Genomic DNA, 23,265 nt, shown 5'->3' on the forward strand with positions numbered 1-23,265 from the left:
TTTCACTGTATTACAGTTCATGATTTAATAACTATTAGGTTTGAAGCAATTTATAGATTTTTAATAAAATTAATAGGTACCTACTTAAATATTTTATGATAATATTTATTAAATGGATATGTAATATTGTTGTCGATGAATAATTAATACGCCTATACTTGTATAGTTGTATACATATTATATAAGCTAATAATTTGATAAATTCGTAATATGTACCCCTAGGAACTTACTAAATAAAATATTATACTCTTTATTTGTACATAAATCTAGTGTATTACCTATACAATAGTTATCAGAAGGCATTGTTTTGTACTTCCAATTAGCATCGGTGAACTGTAGCATGTTGGCTAGCAGAGGGATGTCCATCACGTAGTGTTCTTCTTCGCCGGCTTCTATCAACAATACATTCCATGCGTACACCTGAAACAAGCGTAGGCGTGCTATTGTATCATCTGTTGATTCGCATTGTTATTTGTTGGGACACAAAACCGAACCGTCTCTTCAGTCGTCAATAATAGTTGCTTATTAATTATTATAATTATGTTAAGTTATTCAATAAGTACCTTCTCGTCGCTCATTGTAACCTAGCCTAAGTATTGCAACAACTGTGGTTAGGTTATGTACTAATGTCAACATTTATTGATAAAATAATTATTTGGGCTATGCTTGAATGTCAGTCGATGACGTTTCAGCACTCATATATTTTACCATAAATGTTATTTTTAGTTTACCTACTTTATTTATTTTGTATTTATTTAATATGAGCTTTTTACCAATAAAACAAACATACAAATAAAGTTCAACAAAATATCTCTAAAAGTGTTCTAAAGTATAAGGTAATTTATTATACTTAGGTATCGTAATGTAAAGAATATTTTTTTTTCAAATATTTAAAAATAGGTAGGTAGGTACTAATCAAACTCAAGTACAGTAGATACTCATTATGTCGAACGTCGCTATCTCGAATTTTTCGTTACCTATCTCGAACTACTTTGAAATCCCTTTGAAACTACCATTACACTTAATAGCATTTTGCTCTCGATAACTCGAAAAATAAAATAAATCGTTTTTCGTAATCTCGAATACCTACACAAATTATATTTTTATTAGGTACTATAAGAACAAATAATTCAGTAGTGCATTCATGTGGTTGTGATTTCACGGGTTTGTAGTCAATACTTGTAGTCATTCGTGTACAATATAGTGAAATGAAAAATAAGCGTAAATTAAATGTCCTTACAATTAATTCTTATATTCTTACAAACACTAAAGTACCTAATATTAAATAAACTTAAAAGACAAATTTAAAAAAAAAATAATAATTTATTCATTATTGTAATTTATTGATAATATGCATATAGTATTTAAGTATTAAAATTATGCATTTTAAGTATTCAAATTATTTACTAACTTTTTAAGAATTTAATAAAACTCTATATCTCGATGTTTTCGATATCTTGAACTTTTTCACGTTCCCCTTGAGATTCAACATAACGAGAATCTACTATACTTTTAGTACCTATTTCATAGGTTTGTAATTATAACGTTCAATAGCAATATTAATAAAAATAATATATTAATGTATTATACTAAATATGGTAATTTATGTTTATTTATTAAACAATTGTTTATTGCACTTCAGAAACATAATATTTTAAAAGTTATCATCCGTCATGTTGATTTTTTTTTGTCATGATCGCCACCTACTTACACTAAATATAATTATTATTGTAGTGGGTAATAATATTTTTCTAATTAAACTTTTCTAAAAAAAAAAAATATTTAAAATAATACATAAATATAAGTAGGTAGTTAGGTATTTAAGAAAATGTAGGTTAGTGCCCTAATTCAAAACTAAAAATATATTTAAATTTAAATACTATTGTCCAGATACTACACAACGCAGCCTATCAGCCTATAGGTAAATAAAATGTAAGAAATGATTAATATTATAGTCCATAACATATTCATAATTCATGTGACAATAATAATATGTTCGCTTACTTCCGACAGTCGATTGGCCACTACTGCTCCAGCAGAACCAGCGCCAACTATGATGAAATCATATTCCTTCAACTCGTATCGTTCGTCCCGCGTCTGACGTTTAACATAATCTATGCCTTCCAGTAAGTAATTATATAAGTCTTCGAAAAGTGGAGGATATTCTGTGACCGTACTATCCAGTTGACTGACATGTGCTGCGAACAGCAGAAAGACGATGGCCGGCTTCCACATTAGGTATCTGTTCGCAGAGGGTCATTCGCAGAAACCACAAGTCAGTAATATCCTTAATCCGTACACACCTACAACATTACACACGAGTCTAATGGTGATTATTGGGTTTTCATTTTTTTTAATACGCATTTTGAACTGTTATTTTCAAAACCATATATTATTGTGATTGAATAAATCAGAGAAGTATATTTTATTTGTAGTTAATTTGTATGGGTAAGAACTATAATTTATAAGAGCTAGCTTTACACGTCGCTTGTTTTATACCTATGATTAATAATTTTTAATTTCCCACCATGTAATTATAACATCATATTAAATACGTTTTAAATACAGGCGGTAAAAGTAAAAATAATGATAGGTAGGTATGGCTAAAATAAGGTCGTCAAACTTGACTCAAATCTATAAAACCAATAATACAATATTGACCCAAATTATGCACAAATTCGTAATGCATTGGAATATTTTGTTCCCTGTGAGTATTATAAATATTATAATGACGTCATATTGACACTATGCCATTATGTTACTCACACAGGGTGGTTCTTTATTTCTTTAAGTATCTAGTTCACTATCTCAAAAAGTTTTAATGTTTTCCGAAAAAAATTATTTTATATTATTAGAATTTATTACAAAACAACATTTGTTTCTTTCCATTTTCATAGTCATCTTTTTTTAATATTTATTAATACAAAATTGTTTTCCTCAGGCGCGTAGCTAGGAATTTCAAAGGAAGGGGAGGTGTTATTCAAAAGTAATTGACAAAATTATACACATAAAATTAATAACTTTACGTATACTTTATTGACGAACACATTACAAGTGAATAAATAATGGTTTATGAGAAAAAATTTAATTATTATTATTATTGATAAAAAAACAAATTTTATTTTTAAATTATCTTAAGAGGACGTTACACCCGCATGTGTTGTCTCTGTCTTACTAACATACATTATAGCAAATATGTATTCAGAAGAACACATTGTGTGATGTTAGCTTAAATATTAGAGTAGATTTAACTAATATCAAATTTAAAGCTAAGAATATTATCTAGCTAGGTAATGTCATATGGTTTTATTAATACTATCATTTTAAAGTGAGTTATGAACATTTTAAAGATGTTATAATATTTTACATAGCTATAGCTATTATATATAATTCACTTTAAAATTAATAATTATAATATCAATAAAAGCATATGACATCTTCTTATTAATGCGTCGACTTTTTAAAGCTAATGTATCTATTATTTTCATCTGTGGTTACGACTAAATCTCGATGAATATTCATAACTGCTAAGCCGTTCAAGCGATTTTCATCAGTTGCGTTTCTCAGTTATGTTTTCAAGCGGCATTATGAGGTAAAACATCCTTTTACTGCTTGCAGTTGTTACTGGCAAAGTAATCAATATTTTTAATAGTCGATGAACAGTAAGAAATATATTTTCGTAATTGCAATTAATGAAAGCTTCCGTAGCAATTTTAGGATTTTTGTTTTTTATCTGTTGATACCATTATTGTACAGATAAGACATAAGTATACCACGACTGAGGGGCAGGTTATAACTACATCTATAACACCCCCCCTGGCTACGCGCCTGGTTTTCCTTAATAATTCTATTGCAGCATTTGCATAGATTGTAAATAAATATTATGCATTTATTGTACTTAAGTAGATATTAAGTAGGTAATTCATCATTTGATGACTTATTTGTTACATTTCCATAGGTTAAGTGTTTGGAAAAATAACCTTTATTGAAAATTGAAGAATTCTTTTGGACAATCTAAATCCTTTTAAAATATATAACAAAATTAGATAAATTATGTAAAATTAAATAAATTATGTTTATGATTTGATAAATATCAATAAAAATTTGATATTTAGAATGGTAATGAATATAATTTGAATTACACTTATTTTTTAATTTAAAATTACCTACCTAAATTCAAGGATTTGAAAAATCATTGAACTCGCACTTATTGTAACATAAAAACAGTAAGTAAAGATTTTTAACTTATAATTCATAAATTATAGTAAATAAGATATTATGAATATTAAAATAATTAAAATAGATTATTAAGAACATAAGTAGCAACTTTTTATAATATTATACATTTACCTATACTAGTGTACACGTATATTATAATGATACCTATATGGCTACATACGTTTTAAATTTTTGAAATTATCTGGAGGTCATAAAAAAATCATCAATTATATTTTTCTGATATATTATTAGATACTAAGATACATAATATTATTTCCCTAATTAGGTACTATGTAATTAGAATTTATTTGTTTTTATAATATCTATTATACAATATTAATAACATTTAAAAGTAATTAAAACTCACATCTTTGAATTATTTAATGAATTAAATGTAAATGGTTTCCTAGGTTATGTTTATGAATTATTTATGTAAATTAAAACTAATCCATAGAAATTATTATTTAAATGGTTAATTTATTGTGTTGTTTAGTAATGTTTATAACGCGTTTGTGTTGTATTATATTATATTTTTTATAATAAATATAAACTTACGACAAACGACCTTGGTGCCAAATTCAGTATAACCTATAGTGTATATAGTCATTGGTATATACAGTAAATCCTCGATAGGACAGAATCGCTTGGGACCATGCTATTTTTCCGTGTTAACAGGGTTTCCATTTGACGGGGTTCAAAAAAATGAAATTTGAAAAAAGTACCAAATAAATTGTCCGTATTACCAGGGTTTCCGTTTTACCGAAGTTCCGTCTTATCGAGGTGTTACTGTATTATAAAAAGGAAAATTAGCTATTGTTAAGTTCTCAGAATCAAGAAGTTGAATCAGAATAGGTATCTGTCAGACGACCCAACAACGATGCATTGAGCAAATGGATCAAAATGAATACACATTTTCAGACGTTCTGCATTTATTCTGTATTAGATGGTAGGAGGTATGCAGATTTCACAAGATTTTCGGAGATTTAAGTTTATAATTAATTTCAAAGTGTTAAAGAGCATATTATTTATTAAATATTGTAATAATATTTCGCAACCTACCTCTTGCCAATTGCCGAACTCTCCCCCCATCTATATTTGCAAATTGCTAATTTTTAATACTATATCATAAAGTAAATTGTCCTGAGATTATAGGTAGTGTTGGTCATTACTCATTTGGAAACCACATTGGAAACCACACTACAATATATAATATAATTATATATATTATATTTTTTTTTTTTATTAATTAACCCGTTAGGGCAATTTTACAAAAATATATTAATAAAATAGATATAAATCGTAAAATATTTTGCTGCAACAGAAATTGCTAAAGATAGACGTTGTGGACAACAAGTTTGTATACCTACCTACTTGTAATAAACATTAGGTAGGTATGCTATAAGTATGCATCATCATAGATTGTTACTACACAGGTCTCCTGAACGGCCTAAACGCTAATCTTAACGTTCTTAGTAAAAATAAAACATCTCAAAAAATGTAAACGGACTAAACATTGTACATGGAAAACAATGTAAACATTTCTTTAACGAATAAGCAATTAGCAATTTCGTTCTTATCAGCTATTCCGAAAAATATTTTCCAGATGTGATTCGTGATGAACTTTACGACTTCACCTATGATCAAATGAAGTAATGAAATCAACCCCTAAAAAAATTTATCTCTCAATACTAAAAGTCATAAATGTACTACAACGAAAAACAAATAGGTTTCCCGATTTTTTTCGATTTTATGATATCACGTCTATTTTCTAAACCAAGATCGAGCAAATTAAAATTAGCTGCTTCACTCCTATTTAATATTTTTTATAGAAAATTAGTCTACTTAAACTTCTACCGACACAACACTAAATAGGTAGGTACAACAATGTGTAGCTTAATATGCTAGCAGCGACAAAGTTATGTCCATTAAAACACACAAGCATCATGAACTGTGATATAAAAAGTGGAAGGTAAAAATAATTAATATAAATCATCATATAATATAATATCATAGGTACCTACTAGGATACTCAAACATGACTTATTTCTATGTTTAACACTGAACAACATTTTAATATCCGTTTCAGGCACTCTAAAATATCTTGTAAAAAACTTCCAAGCCATGTACAATATACATTGCACAAGTATCAAATAAAATTTTACCTGTGTTTACATGTAGACAATTTCCTAACTTATCCAAATCTCGAGTTATATCTCGCTTAATCAAAATTCAAATAACCTAAAACAAAATCGTACAACTAATCACAAATACACCATTTTATGTTAGAAATCAAATTTTACAAAATGTGTCTCTAAATCACTCAACCAACTTCTAACAATTCCTCTAAGAGGTAAAAAAGAAAAAAGTATACCTAAGTCCTTTGTGATTTTTATCTAAATTTTTACGAGCGTTGTCAGCGGCTGGCTTCTCTAAATCAAGTTTTCACCAATATTAAACAGTTTAAGACTTAAGTACTGTTTACTGTAAATATAATATACGTTTATTATACCAAATTTGCATCGATCTATGATTGTATAAAAATAAATAATAATAAACAAATTTACCACTACAAATAGATACAATTTAAATAAAAAAATATTCATTCTTTCAGAAAATTAAAATAATAATAATAATAACTACACTTGTGTTGGCGCCGTGTCCGATCCTACTTTTGGAAATTCGCGGTTATCGGACACGACTCGCGAGATGTTGGAAACGGGAATGGGTTACCCGGTATATATTTATTATAATAGCACTTCAATATGCATATAACACCACCAAAAATGTATATTAAAGAAATAGAAAATAATATAATTGACACAATCGGACTTAAGTATCCTAATAAAGGTGGGCGCCCATAAGATACTAATAATAGAATTAATGTTACAGGTATAATAATTATATAAATTAGAACAATATAAATACAAATAATACAATAATACAATATTACGATACCGACACTGCTCAATCTTCGCCTTGTAGTTCGGGCACCGCACCGATACACGACGCACACCAACGGCGGCGCGAATGTATTTATATATATAAAGATTGTGTATCCACACGTATTATACGTGTATACGTGTATATTATGCGTATATTGCTCTTATAATAAGAACGACAAAACGATTAGATATAACTATGATATATATATATATATATATATATATAAGGTTCTGTGTGTACGCGACGCCCACGGACAGCGGCGACGTGAATATAAATATAATATTATTGTGTACGCACACACGCACGGCCAAACGGGGCAATGACGTGCAGAAAAACGACTGGCGACTCGGATCGACAATGTCCGAAATATTGGGACGAGGACCAATTCGAAAATGGTCACTCGACGGCACACGCGATCGGAGCAAGACGCACAAAAACACTACTGCGGCGACGATACGCAAAGCACACGGTCAGCGAAAAGGTATACCGCACGTTGCGGTCAACCGCTGGTAAGGAACGCGTATAAGTTCGCAAAATGGCACAACGGCTTAAAATATGCATACAAACGCATTTACCGCACACGCGGTTTTGCCACACAACACGGTGCGAGGCGGCGAGCGGACGCAACGATGCGTCGGGCTCGAACGCCAGGAAAAAAGTGTCATATATATGTAAAGGCTGGCGGCACAGCATATATAAAAATTAGCACTCACGGCAGACGGTACGGTGGCGAACTTCGAAGAGAGAGGGGGTAAAACCGGCCGGAGAAGATTCGCCACCCGTTGCATGATCTGGGGGAAATTAACGAGTTTCAATAATGGGAAAATAGATCCGCGTTCGAACAAATTGAATATCATGATACTATTACTATGATAGTATTATTTGAATTTTAAAATACTTTGATCTTATTAATTTTAAATGTTTTGTTTATTTCTATAATTTATATTATTTCCTATTGGTAATATTAGACATATAATCATTTCTGTTCTGTATAGCTTATTACGCATTTATATGTAAAAATCTATATTATACTGTGTATATACCTAAATATTTTATGTATTTCTCTATATCACGTGCCTTGTAATATTGTTAATTTTATATAAATTATTATTTGTGTTTTATATCTGCATAAATTCAATAATTGCGCATAGACACGCTCGAAATTCCAAAAAAAAATACTGCACTAGGTAAGTAAGTATAAGTACTGAATATAAATTATAAATTAAAAAAATTATTTTCAACTGCTGATAACTAAATTATTTATAAACTAATGTTAAAAAATCTTTAAACATTTACATTGTAGTTTTTATCGTTAAAAAAAATGAATTTCTCTATTTTGAAAAACTGCTTATTTGCTACTTGTACATTCGATTTACATAGGTGCCTTTAAATAAATAATGAAAGGAAAAAAGATAATAATTATTTAAGAGCTATTATTATAGAGCATTCCGTATAAATTATAAATCGTATTTTTATTGAATTTCTTTTTTAAAAGGTACCAATGCACATACATTACGCATTCACGTTTTATTAGTCAGTCTCAAATGTTTATGGTCGCAATTGTATAAAGGTGAACAATTCAATTTCTTAACCAAATTTCATTATTTTTATGAGGCGTTTTTTGTATGATTAAAATAAAATATTAAATACTTAATTTACTTATTGTAATGTAATGTTCATTAAAAAAGCAGTAAAAAATATAAATCGATTTTTGAAAATTGTGTTTATGTTAAAACAATATAACATTATAATATTATAACCTAATTTTCTGAAAAGGTATTTTTGTTAATTATTATACCTATTATTTTATGTAATTAATAAATATTTAGTTTATGCAATGTTGGTATTTTTGTAGACAGACAAGAGATAAAGGTACTTAATAACCATAAAAAATTATGGAGAATAGCGATGATAATAAACTAATTGCCAACAAGTTGCTAGCAATTTCCCTTTGGTTCTATCAAAATTTGGATCGAGAAAAAATAAAGGACCGTTATACCATTTACAACAGTATTTTTATACTTTTGATGTTATACCAATGTCTCATATCAGCAATAAGTTGCTCAAGTGTCTATTATTTTTGGACGAACAACACAGTCGAGGCCCTGTTCAATTTAACGGTTATGATAAACATACTTTTCGGTAACTACAAACTGTATGTTGTTGCCCGCTACTCGAAAGATATATGGAATTGCTTATCGATCACGCAATTCAACTTCACGAAATACGACTGCCAGTTCAGACGTATTTTAAATTTGTGGCGAAATCGTATCATATGGGTGACGTACATATTTACAGTATTAATTATTTTATATCTGATCTGTATGGCAACGTATCCAAAGGCATTTAATAACAAATTTGTAATGATAAAAAATGATGATGGTTCATTCAGAAAGTATCATCTGAACATTTTTAATCTGTATGCGATTTTCTCAGAAGAAATATATAACACATATTTTAATGTATTTTACATCATCGAATTATCTTGTTTGGTAATTCTACTACTTTCCATCTTTATTTTTGATACCATTTTGATAACGCTGTGCTTAGCAATATCTTGTCAGTTACAAATTATTTGCAACGCGTATGAATTGATCGGACATACAACGCCGCATTTTCCAATTAATAGTAAGTGTAAATTTTCAACTTTTTTACAGTTATACTGGGGAGTTAAATTTGTATCTCAATTCAGTATTTTATTTTTTATACAAGTTTGTATCATACAGTAGAAACCATTTGTAATGATACCGATCATAATAATATAATGAGTCCAGTGGCGTACTTAGACCTGAACTTAGGGGGGAGAGTTATCCCCCCCCTATTTGTACGCCACTGATAATGATTAATGACAAACCTGGTGTATTGACCTTAATAATTGAAGATTCCGGAAAAACTTTTTTATTGCATTTAATAATTATTAATTTGTATCGGTTATTATGACGTTTGTATAATGATCAGTCGGATGTTATGACGGTTATTTTTAGTTATATTCGAAAAATATATATGAATAACTAAATTATTTTTATACAAACAAAGCACAAACTAAAAAACAATTTTTTTTTTAAATGCAATGTATGTTTAATTTTAAAATAATAATACAATTTTTTTAATGTAAGTATTGAAGTCATCATTTTTAATGATTAAAATATAACATATTCATTTTAATACAATATTATGTTAAAATAAATTTATAATCGATTTTTAAATGTTATTTTATTATTTTGGTTATAATGACAATCGGTTATTATTATTTATTTTGATTAATACATTGAATGACATTATAAACAATTTTTGCAGTAATTAAATTATTTTATACCTTACACAGTTTAAAGAATATCAATGTTGTTTTCTTGTAGATTGTAATGATAGCATGAATTATAAATTACATACAAATGAACATCATTTAGCTGTTTATGATGATTTAATAACAACTATAAAAAACCATCAAAAAGTTATGAAGTAAGTGTTATTTTTGTTTTTTTATTATTAAAATAAATGTGAAATGTAATTAAATATATAATTTATTATTTTAATCTTTTAATTCAATAATTTTATATTCATAGGAAATATGGAGAATTTTTAGCAATATTTCAAAAACCGATGTTACTAGAATTGTGGATAGTATCCAGTACAATTATAATACTTTGGTTTATTTTAGTGGTATGAAAATTATGGGATACTTACACTTGATAACAACAGATAAAAAAAACTATTTTAGCACAGCGTTATTATACATACCTTATTTGTATATGACATTAATTTACCTATGCTTAATACATTATGTTATACATTTTGTATTTATAGGTAATAGTTAAAGTTAAATGTATACATAATTATTTAAAATTTTTTCCAGATTGTGCTTGATTTTGATACACAGTTTATGATATCTGTTGGATATGCATTGATAAAATGTTTATTATCATTAATTATCAGTATTACACTAATGTTTCTGATGTGTTATCTAATTGATGTCTTGCACAATAAAGTAATTTCAAATTTATATAATTTATTTAATGAAATAAAAAAATTACAAATTATTTAATAATAGGTACATAAAGTAATACGTTTTTCATACAAAAGCTAAAATAAAATTTATAAGTATTCTATACGAATTACAATAATTGGTAATTCGTATTGAACATTAAATAACTATTCTATACTTTATACATTTTTTTTTTTTTTTTTTAGATAGATTCTGTAATATTCTCATTGTATAGCAGTAACTGGACAGAAATGGATATAAAATGTAAAAAAAATATTTTGTTAACAATGAAAATAAATAATATTCATCAGCAAAAAATACAATATACAAGAGCACGAATTGTTAACCTAGAAATGTTTTATAAAGTATGTACTATAGTTACGTTAAATTTTTAAATTACAATTTATACATAATGTTTTCATAAAAAAATCATTGCATCATTATTAATAATGATTAATTTATTTTTTTGATTACAGATGATTGGTACTTATTACTCGGTTATATCGGTGTTTTTAAAATATATAAAAACAAAATAATTATTTTTATTTTTGACAATAGTACCTACCTATAATAATTTATTGTTCACTTTGTTTGAATTAAATAGGTATTGGATTTATATACACTTAAAAACCACTAAAATATGTATTCACGAATAAATAATTTTAATCTATTGTTGGAGAAGATGTTTTTGTTACCTACTTTGAAGTGTCTATCTATATCGATTGAACTTCCTAGAGAATATTTAAAAACTGATTCTCAACGAATTGCTGGCAATTTCTTTTTGATCCTATCAAGATTTGGAACCCGAAAAAGTAAAAGGTTGTTACACCGTTTACAATAATTTCTTTATATTTTTTATTTTATACCGATGTCTCATATTGGTAATATTATATACCTTTGTATACCTTCAAAAATCATTAAGATATATGAACCTGGAAATCTAGCCGATAAAATTTTATGGTAATCATATTCCAAAACGTGTCTGATATACGGAGAAAACAATATATTTATCTTTTGCCAAAATTCTACAAAACTTACTACCAAATATGCTTCCCCGCAAAGATGCCAGAGTATATCTACTTGGTTTTCATGCAGTGAACTACAGAGGATATCCAAGTGTATTCGAAATAGGCCGCAGTATAAATAACAAACAAATAATTTTGCTATGGATTGAAATCACGTATTGCACTAAAGAAATTAAATATTTAATCGAATTATTTCGTAGAAAAAAAATGTCGTTTTACATAAAAAATATAGAATATGGATGTGTTAGAATGTTGAATTATTATAATTGTTTTATTATATGCAATTTAATTTAATACAATATCTAATAACCTTGAACAATGTCAATCGATGGAAGTGAATTGTAGTATCTATATAATATTATGGTCTGGAAATATTTTGATTACAACATTCGATAAAATACGAATGACGTGAGAGCCAAGAGGAAATCATCGGATAGTTGTGAGTATTTGAAAATATTTTTTTACATAATTTAAAGTCATAAAAATGTTGTTAACTAAATGTTAGAAAAAAATTATGGTTTTACTAAGTACAATTATATTAAGACGAGGTTCCTTGAAAAACGTTGGTTCACTACTTCATTCATTTAATCACTTTTTCTCCTTTATTTAAAATATATACCTATACAGTCTATAAAATTGATTTATGATAACCATATTTGATGTAAAAATTATTTGTCACGAATGATAATATAATAAAAAGAAAAATTACCCAGTAGCCAGCAATAAAATTTAAAAGTTATATGATAATCAAAAGATTAAAAAACTTAAAATATATCGATAAAAATATAAATTTCTTTAAGGTATCGTTCTAATGTAAAATATATTATTATTTTTATTGATTCCTCTGTCGTTTTTTATGTGTTTACTTTCCTATGTCTAACCATGAATAATATGATTGACTCATTGTAAAATATAATGGTTGCGATAATTCGAAATAAATATTCATGATTATCTTTCATCCTGCTATTGACCACCTACGGAATCAAAATCCGGGATATAGTTTAGTTATCAGTAAAATAGTAACCTTGCAGTTATTCTGATCAGCATCATTTAGAACAATAACCGAATATTTGCCCCATGGTTCATAAGTAACCTCAACTACACAATGACCTTAACATACTCATTACCCAATATATTTTTACAAGCCCCAAACACTATTCAATAATTAAAAACCACTAAGATCTGATTATATATTTTATTGGATATATTTTGTGAATAAAAATCATCAGTTTCATAAAAATTTTTCGATATATATTTCTTATGTTTTTGGTATCAAAAAAAAGTGTTTTTATAGAAATAAAAATACATCAAAATATTCTTCAGTGAAATTATAATCTAAAATAATTTAAATAAATAACTAGCCTAATTATATTTAAATGACTGAAACTAGTGTCTGGCAGTAAATTTCATCTTATTCAATTATTGCATTATTGGTACTTTTGAAAGATCAAAATATAAAACAAAAAAAAAAAAATACCTAAAACTAATTTTTAGATATGTTATGATTTTTAAAATATTTTGGCTCATTTTATGATACTTAAAGACATTTTAAATGTTCGAAATTTTTTTAGTATTTTTTGATTTATTTATAACACAACTTTTTTTTGTTAGTCAATAGGTCTGAAAATATAATTCATCGTTCTTTAATTCTTAGGTTGCATTAGGTTAGGTAATCTACTTTTTTTAACTACAATTAAAAAAATATTTAAAATATTTAGTTACGGTTTTTTTTATAAACGTTTAAAATTCTAATTTTACGAATAGTGATACTTACTTTACCGGTTTTGGTTATTTTATTGTAATTTAAAAACATAAATAGTAAGGAATTTAAATTTATTTATTAACATTTTTGTCATCACGCACCTATATTATTATTTCATATACGTACCTATACGATTACATTTTCAAGATAATTAGACTATTACATTTTATGCTATCCACATTGTGATCCTATTCACTTATAATTTATAAGTTAATAATATTAATATATTATATAATAACGTTATAATAATATTGTTACATAATTATTATACTATATATTAACTGTTATTGATAAAAACTAGTTTAAAATAGAACGTTAATAATGGAAGAGTAAGTTATAAAATATCATCAGAATAAAAATTAACATATCGTTCCCGCTCAGAAATATTTTTTGTATACACCTAATAATTATTTGTTATTGAATTCAAATTCGCACTTAGATTTAACAGTGGTCAGTGACCTTTACTCAATTATAAGTACACTAGAAATCTATTATTCAAAAGAACAAGATTATCTTTTTTTTTTTATTTTTTGCTTTAGTAAATTTAAAATATTGTAGACAGAACAATCAAATAATTTATATTTACCTATACTTGATTATCGAGTAGAGAACCATATTATAAATGATGCGTTAACAAATAATATATCGTTTGCCTATATACGCAGACACTATAATGGTATATGTATGAACAATGTAAGTTCAATAGTAAAATCGAAGTTTACCAGTAAATTAATCTACTCATTGCACAAATGACTATAAACGCTGGAAATCTAGTTGATATGTATAAATGTTAAATTTGAAACATTTGTATTTTAAATTTTATATAATAATATGTAATTTTTAGTCACGATTTTTGTTTTGTATGAGTAAGACGTGTGTTTACTCTCAAATGCGATCGTGATTCGTGATGCAAGGGCGTATAAACGCATATAGCCCATTGTCACATAATTTTTCTTCACATATAACCTGTAGCCTACTTAGGCATTCGATAAGTGTGTCATAATGATATTTTAACTAGGTACGCGAATAGCGTAAAAGCAGATTACACCATTACACAATTAGAAAAGCGAAGGATACGAGCGTGGTATGTTGTCGGCTCGAAAGTATTTAGGATTTTAAAACTTATGTATGTCCAAGTTAAGAATTATACAACGAACAGTTCAGTCATAAAAAGTTAGAACTATAAGTTATTAAGTTATATCAGACAAGTACTAAAATTACTTTGACTTATTATTATTGACTTTAAAATTACATTAAGTATTGAAGCAACTATAGGGTCTGATCAATAACGAGTTCTGAACACACTAGGTCAAACGAAATAAAACTTTAAAAAATATTGATAATTATTGTAGTAAATGTTTTTACAAAACAATGATAAATATATTGTATTTAAGAAAAATATTTTGTTCAAAGACATTGGCTTATACTGAAAATGGGTTATTTAGATTTATGTTAATAGCTACGTTATTAAGGTGCTTATTTAGTTTTAAATATACTACCTACCGGCTACCTACTATAAACAGAACTTAAATAATGAGTTTTAAAATGTTAAGTGGTGTTGCTGCACACTTATTTTACATCTAAAATTTAACATAATTTGTAATTATTGTATTGTACCTATATATAGTATACTGATTTAAAACTATGTATTCTTTTTAATAATAATAATAAAAAATTAAATTAATGTGTAAATTTGGTCTATCACAAATAAAACCATAAAGTATTATTCTGTGTTGACGCGCACAACATGCTCAACGTGCTAGTGTGCGTATTACATATAACCAATGAATGTAAACTAATGTAAACTTACTTTTAAATGTATCAATTGTGAAAAACGTATAACCCACTCAGTGTTAGCCTGGCAAAATATAAAAAGTTTAAAAGTTTTCTTGTGTTGCCAAAATGTGCATCCAAAAAAAATTGTATATTCAAATAAAACTATATAGTTATATATAAAATAATTCATATTGTTAAAATCCATTATTCTCAAAGTTCGTGTGTGGGCTTGTATGGTTTTATAGGGACAAAAATTGTTTTCAACATTTAAAATAGATAATATCTGTAATGATGGCAATGGTTTTAGTGTGGTAACATATGCAGTTTGTACAATATAAACAAAGTAAAAAAACAATAAAAAACTAAGTACCAACCTCCTGTATAATACCTATAAATTATATACTTTAATGTCAAATCAAACTAATAGATGAAAAACTGAGCCACAGAGGGGTTGTGCTAATTGCTAGTTGTCGGTGACATATAAAATAACCAGAACGATTCATTTTTCGTAATATTAATGGATATTTTTTATGATTTATAGCTGTTATCGGTGTGATGAGTATAATATAGAAAATTATAAGTTCAACTGGTATCCAGCTACATAACTGTCAAAGTCTCAACTCTCAAGATTGGAGATAGTCGTAGATATTTTACCAATTTATATTTTAAATATATATTTTATCGGTAGATACCCATACTCAACGAGTGATTAGAAAATTTGAATCATATACGATGAACTATGTTTACAATATTTCCATAGGTGCTAAATCAGATGTTTATAGACCTTACCATTAATACAAATAGACCAATTTAAGGTACGTACTTGTAAAATAAATTTACACGTATACAAACACGTACATGCCTATATAATATTAATATAATATAGCTATTAATTACACAGTTTTTGTAATTAATACTTCCAAGTTCTGATTAGAGTTTTAATTAATATATAATTATATGTTATAACCATAGCTGTTATGTCTATTATAGTTATATATCTACTATTTTCATATTAATTGTTTTGGTAAAATGGTTTGCATTGTAGGTATTTGGCCCTTTACGTAGGTATTTAAAATTGTATTACATTTAGTTTATTAGATTACTTTGCTCAATAAATTTAATTGAATCTAGAATTTGTTGATGATTTGGACAAAACGGTAAACCAAAATTAGGCACCTATAACTCCTAAGTGAAATGTATAAATCCATCAAAAACTATAAGTATAATACGATTATTACTCATTTAATTCTGCTATAATTAATTGTTATGACATTATGTATCTATTACTCGTACTAAGAGAATAACTGCTGTATTATAGGTGAACTGACATATCGGTGAACATTTCAAAGCCATCAAAAACTAATGGTTGTTTCTAGTTTGATCTATATGCGAAGTCCATAATTATTACTATTTATTTTAGTTTTGACATCTATATCGATTCTTCATTGATATTTCTTTTAGTTTTGCATTTCAGTTATACCAAATACGTATTTTATCATTTATTTACAGTAATATTTTTATGTTACAATGGGAGATTTGTTCAAGTAGTGGAGAGTTTCTGTTATGTAACTGCAGAGTCTTGTTTGTTAATTTTGTTCTTTCATTTCATTTATTTTTCTGAGTTACCTAGTATCCGTACAACAGTTATTAATTATTGGTTACCGTGCTTTGTAGCTTCATAAATTAATTTTTATTTGACACTAAGGTACAATCTTTACAAGTCTTAAATTATTATAGTATTTACTATTTATCACGTATATTAAATTATATTTTGTAATTTAATTTTTATAGCCAATACGAGTATACGACGTACTCACATTTAATTAATTTTACTTGTACCTTAACCCTCACAGTAAACTCATCGTATAGTACACAATACAATTTGAACCCGGTCTTACGTTCTTTACTACATGAGCAAATGTAATGTCTAATAAATATAGGAATAACAATCGTTATGAAATAGATAAAAATTAGATTATGCTTATTTACTAAGACAAATTTAATACTTAGACAAGGTCGGAAATACCACGCTGCTGCTGAGAATTATCATAAATAAAAAAAACTTAGGCTTTTACTGAAATGTATTATTTTTATGTCTCATCGATTCATTTCCATAGTTTATTAATATGTTTTCATTGATTTATCAGCTTACATAATATTATTGTTTAGTCGATACCTAACTAGTTTTGTTTAAGGAAGTTAATAATATTCAAATATATTGCAATATTTAGCTATTATTTTTAATCGAATGCGTATGTTATAGTTATTCAATATCAAAATAAAAATTGTTATAGATAGGTAATTATATTATAATATTATTATGGCTTTATAATAAATTATGATGACAGCAATGATGTGTATAATAATTATAAATAATGACATAGAAAAAATGTTGAATAATTTACCTGTAGGTATAAGTATACGTATATTTTATAAAAATGTATAATTACTATTATTGCAAGTGATACAATGTTCTATGTATTTATCTTTACGGATTCGAAAAAGATAAAAATCAAGTTTATAGTTTAAACGTCGTTTTTACAATGTAAACCTATAATATAATATAATTTCAATTACTTACTGTTATGATTAGTAATTGCTCAAGGTAATCAAAAATTCTGTATTATAAAATTTATCTAAATACCTATATCACACTTTCACACTAGTTAATTATCGCTAAGTTTAAATATTACAATTCACAACACATTATTATGTAGTATCTATCAATGATAGACCAATTAATGATAAAATATGGTCGTGAATTCTGGATGTACAAAAATCTAGCAAGTTGACTGCCTTGTGTATCATACATATGGTACACGTCAAACTTTCAATTATTGACCTTACCTTATATTTAATTAATAATTTCCAATTTCGTTTTGAGTATCCATATAATTATGACACTATAAGTTTTTCGAGATTAATTATTTAATTATATCTGGGTAATTTCCTATCGCTGCAACTCGTTTGCGCACATTCAAAATTTTTTACCTGAAAATCGATGACTCGTTTGAGCACGACGAAATCAGCCATTTACCTGAAAATAGATCACTCGTTTGCGCACAATTACAACATATTCACACACATGTACTGCAGTACAAATTATCAAATATTTTATAGCAATATTATCTTATAAGTGTAGACTATATCATTGTGATTGTGTAGATCATATCATTTTGGATTTTCTAAACTACTTTTAGGATAGTTTTATTAGGTATGGTTCAGTTTCAGTACAGTTGTGGCTAGTGTGTTGGACGACGTAAACTATTTAATATGGACGTAGAAATTTCTAATATTTTTGAAACTCGTCGAGGAAAACGATGTTTTAATATTGACAATTATAAATTTAGTGAGTATCGTGTTTTAATGAATGGAAATTTTAATTTTAGATGTACTAATAAAAAATGCCCTGCGAGTGTTATTGTTAATAAATTAAATAAAATAATAAAAGTAACCAACTCCCATAATCATGAAAAGTATAATAATCGAACAATGACGAGAAAAATAATCAGAAGTACTGTTAAACATAGTGCAGAAAACGATTTGTATATAAAACCAAACAAATTAATAACAAGTAATTTAAATTTGAAACAGGCAGTCCTAAGCCTGTTAAAATGAGAAGAAAAATGTGTGCGCAAACGAGTTCTGACAATAGTGATTTTTGTCACAGGCAGCCAAAATATGTGTGCGCAAACGAGTTGTAAAAAAGGTAAATGTACGCAAACGAGTTGTAGCCATTTCCCATATCATAAATTTTTATAAAAACGTTAGTTTCAAATATATGACACCTAACCAGAGTTCAAAAACTATTGAATGAATACATGATGTTCAAGGCGTTTTCAGCTAGATCAGTGAAATTGGTAGGGCAATCAACTTGTCAAAGAAAATTTAAATTACCTATGTACATTGAACTCCAGCAAGGACATTTGTCGATTATAGATAATATCTTTTTTAAGAAAAAAAGGTACAATTGTACATAAATTATCGAAATATTTAAACATGTTTTTGACAACAAAACTATTTTACTTTGAAAAAAATTGCACGTAATTAAAAAAATAATTAAATTTTAATTCTCTGATGAAATTGATGAAGATAAAACATAGTCAATCAAAATTTTATATTATATTACATTTACTATTGTGTCCTATAATAATGTTGAGGTTTTACATCATTTTATTCTGAAGATATAATTTTGAAATGGATAAATTTTATCTTTAAGTCAATATATTTATTAATAGTTGGTTTGAATAAAAAAAATAAAAAAAACAATATTGATTTATTAAAAATGTTATCATACAATTAAAATGTAGGTAATATGAGATTGGTTGAAATTTTAAGTTCTACTGGATAATGTCATACAATTTTGTGTGTGGAAATGTAAATAAAATATTATTAATAAAAATAATTTACATTCTTAGTCAAAGTTTTACAACCGTATTTTCTTAAAAATATATTTTTTTTTTAATATTAAAAAGGTTAAACAAGTTTTATGTAAGATAATTTTAGATTTTAAAGTAATTGATATAGTCAACATAAATCATAGTAAAACTAAAGTTTAGAAATATACAATGTACTACTGCCTAGTTCCAACATCAGATAACAATATGATTTAATATGTAGTTACTTAAACAGGCAAACGGATGTATTTATTGAACAATATCGTGCAATCGATATGTTAAGTAAGTTTATAAGATTTTTTTTCATGGAATAATAATGATAAATAATACAAATAATAATTATATTTAGGCTTGAATCGCTTCTGTATATGTGCTAATTTGCATTTTTAGCATAATTGTAATGTTATGTTTTAAACATGTATAGGCACTGAATAATTAATTAAGTGTTCACAAAATATCATAGAATACATATGATTACATTACATAATATAATTATAATTTATTTTTTTAATTTTATACATGTTTTTTCTATAGAACTATTAAAACGAGTTTTTGTTCTATGAATTTTAGTAAATGCGCTATTATCTACAATGATAATAGTGATGATTTTTTATCGGTTCAAATAAGAAATGTTAACGAATTGTTAAAAAAAACAACTCGAGAAACCTATTATAATATCCACATTTAAAAATAGAGTTATGCCCTTCTTTATTTCGTATTAAAATATTGTTCAACATATTGACAATTATTGTTAAACATCGTATTTCAATTTGTTATATTGATATCTATAATGTAGTTTATATGCTTTTTACAAAAGTTATGATTAAAAAATTATTAATATATATAGTAATTGAAAAATTAGTTGTTAAAATTAACTAAAGAGTACTATTATATATAGGTACTTTTTTTTTCATCATAAAAGTGCGTTACTGTTACACAGTTCAAAAATCACCTTTAAATTTGCATTGTACAGTAAAAAGAAAATTCAATACTAATGCAAGTGCAAGTACCTATATTTTAATTATGTATTTACTGGAAAGTATTAACTGATTGTTTATCTGATAACTAGTATTGGTTTGTGTACGTATTTTTTTAATTATTTGCATATAACCTAATCCTGGAAACATTAATTGGAGTGTAAAAATGGGCTCGTTGTCATCTAGGTCAAGATCGGTAAAGAGTGTCGTAATAATATTGTTATGCATTTAAAAAAATCTGGCATGACGTTTATATGTTTTTTTGATGAAATTATTATTTCAATTTAAATTATTTAAAGTTTTTACTATGACGCGTATCTATTAATTTTTAATGTCATTATAGACATTGTAATATGCTTGTTTGATGGTAAAAATCAATGTATTAAGAAAAATTGTGTGAATCCTAAATCAGAATCAGAAAAATTTTAAATTCATAAATTTAATGTAGGTACAATACAATATTGTAATACATAGTTTTAGTAGGTACCATAACAATTTATTAGTTGTTCAATATAAATATATAATATAGAAATGTATTCGAACAATATTTTAAATATTTACTTTCTATTCAAATTTCAATAATAATCGAAATATCTTTTATTTAAAAAATAAAACCTCTTTCTGTCAATAAATAGTAATAATAATAATAATAGTACTTATATAAATATATATATATATAAGTTTGTTGTATCAAACATTATTAAGTTTATAAAATTAAATATTAAAATAATAGAATTGATCAATATAGAATATTATACTAAGCTACAATGTTGTTGTTCATTAAAATGTTACTCATTTTCCAAAAAGCATTCAAGCTTATGGAAATATTTTTTTTTAAATATAATTTGAAGTTACAAAGCTACGGCAAAAAAATGTATTTATTATATAGTATTATATTTAATAATGACAGCATATTATATTTTGAATTTCATATTCCAAAGCGAAATATGCATTGAAGATTTTCGATATGCAAAACTTGAATTTTGAACGAGTAGTTAATAGTTGGTTAAAATTATAATATTTAAAGTATTTCAAAAAGAAGAGGTATGATATAAGCCACAGAGGTACTACTTCGCAAAATATTGGTTCACTTCTTCGCTTACCCATATTTTTAAATACTATTATAAGTTATATCTAGTTAACTATCTTGTAATAACTTACATTTTTGCATTAGACCGAATTTTTTAGAAAAAATATTTTGTTTTAGTGTATTATAAAATTAAAAATGTATGCCATCATTTAAAACAATAAACATTTAAAAGCGATATTAAGTGATAATGATAAAAATAGAAAAAGTAAAAATAAAATTTTGTAATGACTTAAAATTTCTAAAAACGTCAATACTTTTTGAGAAAACATATGCTTACGTTTTTAAGAATCATCTTGTATCTAAAATATATATCTCTTCTAATAATAAATTCAACAAATTGAAATTAGATACTATCATTATTATAAATGTTTTTAATTGTACAATTGTACAAGTTAATACCGATTTAATGCTCATAATATATGTACACATATCATATAAGTCTAATGCTTTAAAATAATCAAGAATGAGTTTTAAATATATGATATCATTAATTAGTGTGATAAATTGTAAATAGCCTTAAGTATAAAATTGTATTCACCAGTATTGGAACACTGCACACTCGTAAAACTTGGACACATGCGTAGGTAATAGGTATACACAAACACAAACTCACGATATTATACTCTATTTTAAACAATAAATATTAAAATTAAGACTTCATATTCAGAACAAATTAAAATTTCTTGTAGCTAATGTGCGAACCCAAAAAGTATACTGTTTTTGATATAAGGTACGGGTCTTCGATGCGTACTACTCGCGAATGTTACGCACAATGTGCGACGTGCCTTGTGACATTGAGTTGTCTTCCACCACAACGCAGTTATTCCTTATGGATACATTTTAGTAATCGGATTATGACACGTTATTAATTTGTATATGATGTTATTATATTATTATAGCTCTATTCTAGATGATGGCCAATGATTTTTTGACATGGACTTTTCTCGCGTAGCTCACGGTAAATATATCAACCCAAATAATAAGGTACATTCCTATATGTTAATTTATTAATTATTATTATATATTATAATAAAATGTAAATAGGGTGTATATACTTATGTATGGTGATACATAATATTTATAATAAAATTTACA

The 23,265-nt window shown here is 26.2% G+C and overlaps 1 protein-coding gene across 3 annotated transcripts in view; it reads right to left on the reverse strand.

Annotated features, from left to right (window-relative positions):
• Positions 1 to 22,940, reverse strand: part of LOC132921200 (glucose dehydrogenase [FAD, quinone]-like) — a 28,065-nt gene extending 5,125 nt beyond the window's left edge. Inside the window, exons 1-3 of one of the 3 annotated variants that reach the window (XM_060984073.1) lie at positions 22,709 to 22,940; positions 2,005 to 2,303; positions 279 to 420 (exon numbers count right to left, since the gene is read on the reverse strand). In XM_060984073.1, coding sequence (XP_060840056.1) covers positions 279 to 420; positions 2,005 to 2,235 — 373 coding nt within the window. In that variant the 5' untranslated portion in view covers positions 2,236 to 2,303; positions 22,709 to 22,940. Of the gene's footprint in view, positions 1 to 278; positions 421 to 2,004; positions 2,304 to 7,173; positions 7,351 to 22,708 lie in introns of those variants that run through there. The other 2 variants (XM_060984074.1, XM_060984075.1) reach the window with 2 other exon arrangements.
• Between the last annotated feature and the right edge of the window lie 325 nt (positions 22,941 to 23,265).

Source organism: Rhopalosiphum padi, chromosome 2, assembly GCF_020882245.1.
Source record: "Rhopalosiphum padi isolate XX-2018 chromosome 2, ASM2088224v1, whole genome shotgun sequence".
Taxonomy (NCBI): domain Eukaryota; kingdom Metazoa; phylum Arthropoda; class Insecta; order Hemiptera; family Aphididae; genus Rhopalosiphum; species Rhopalosiphum padi.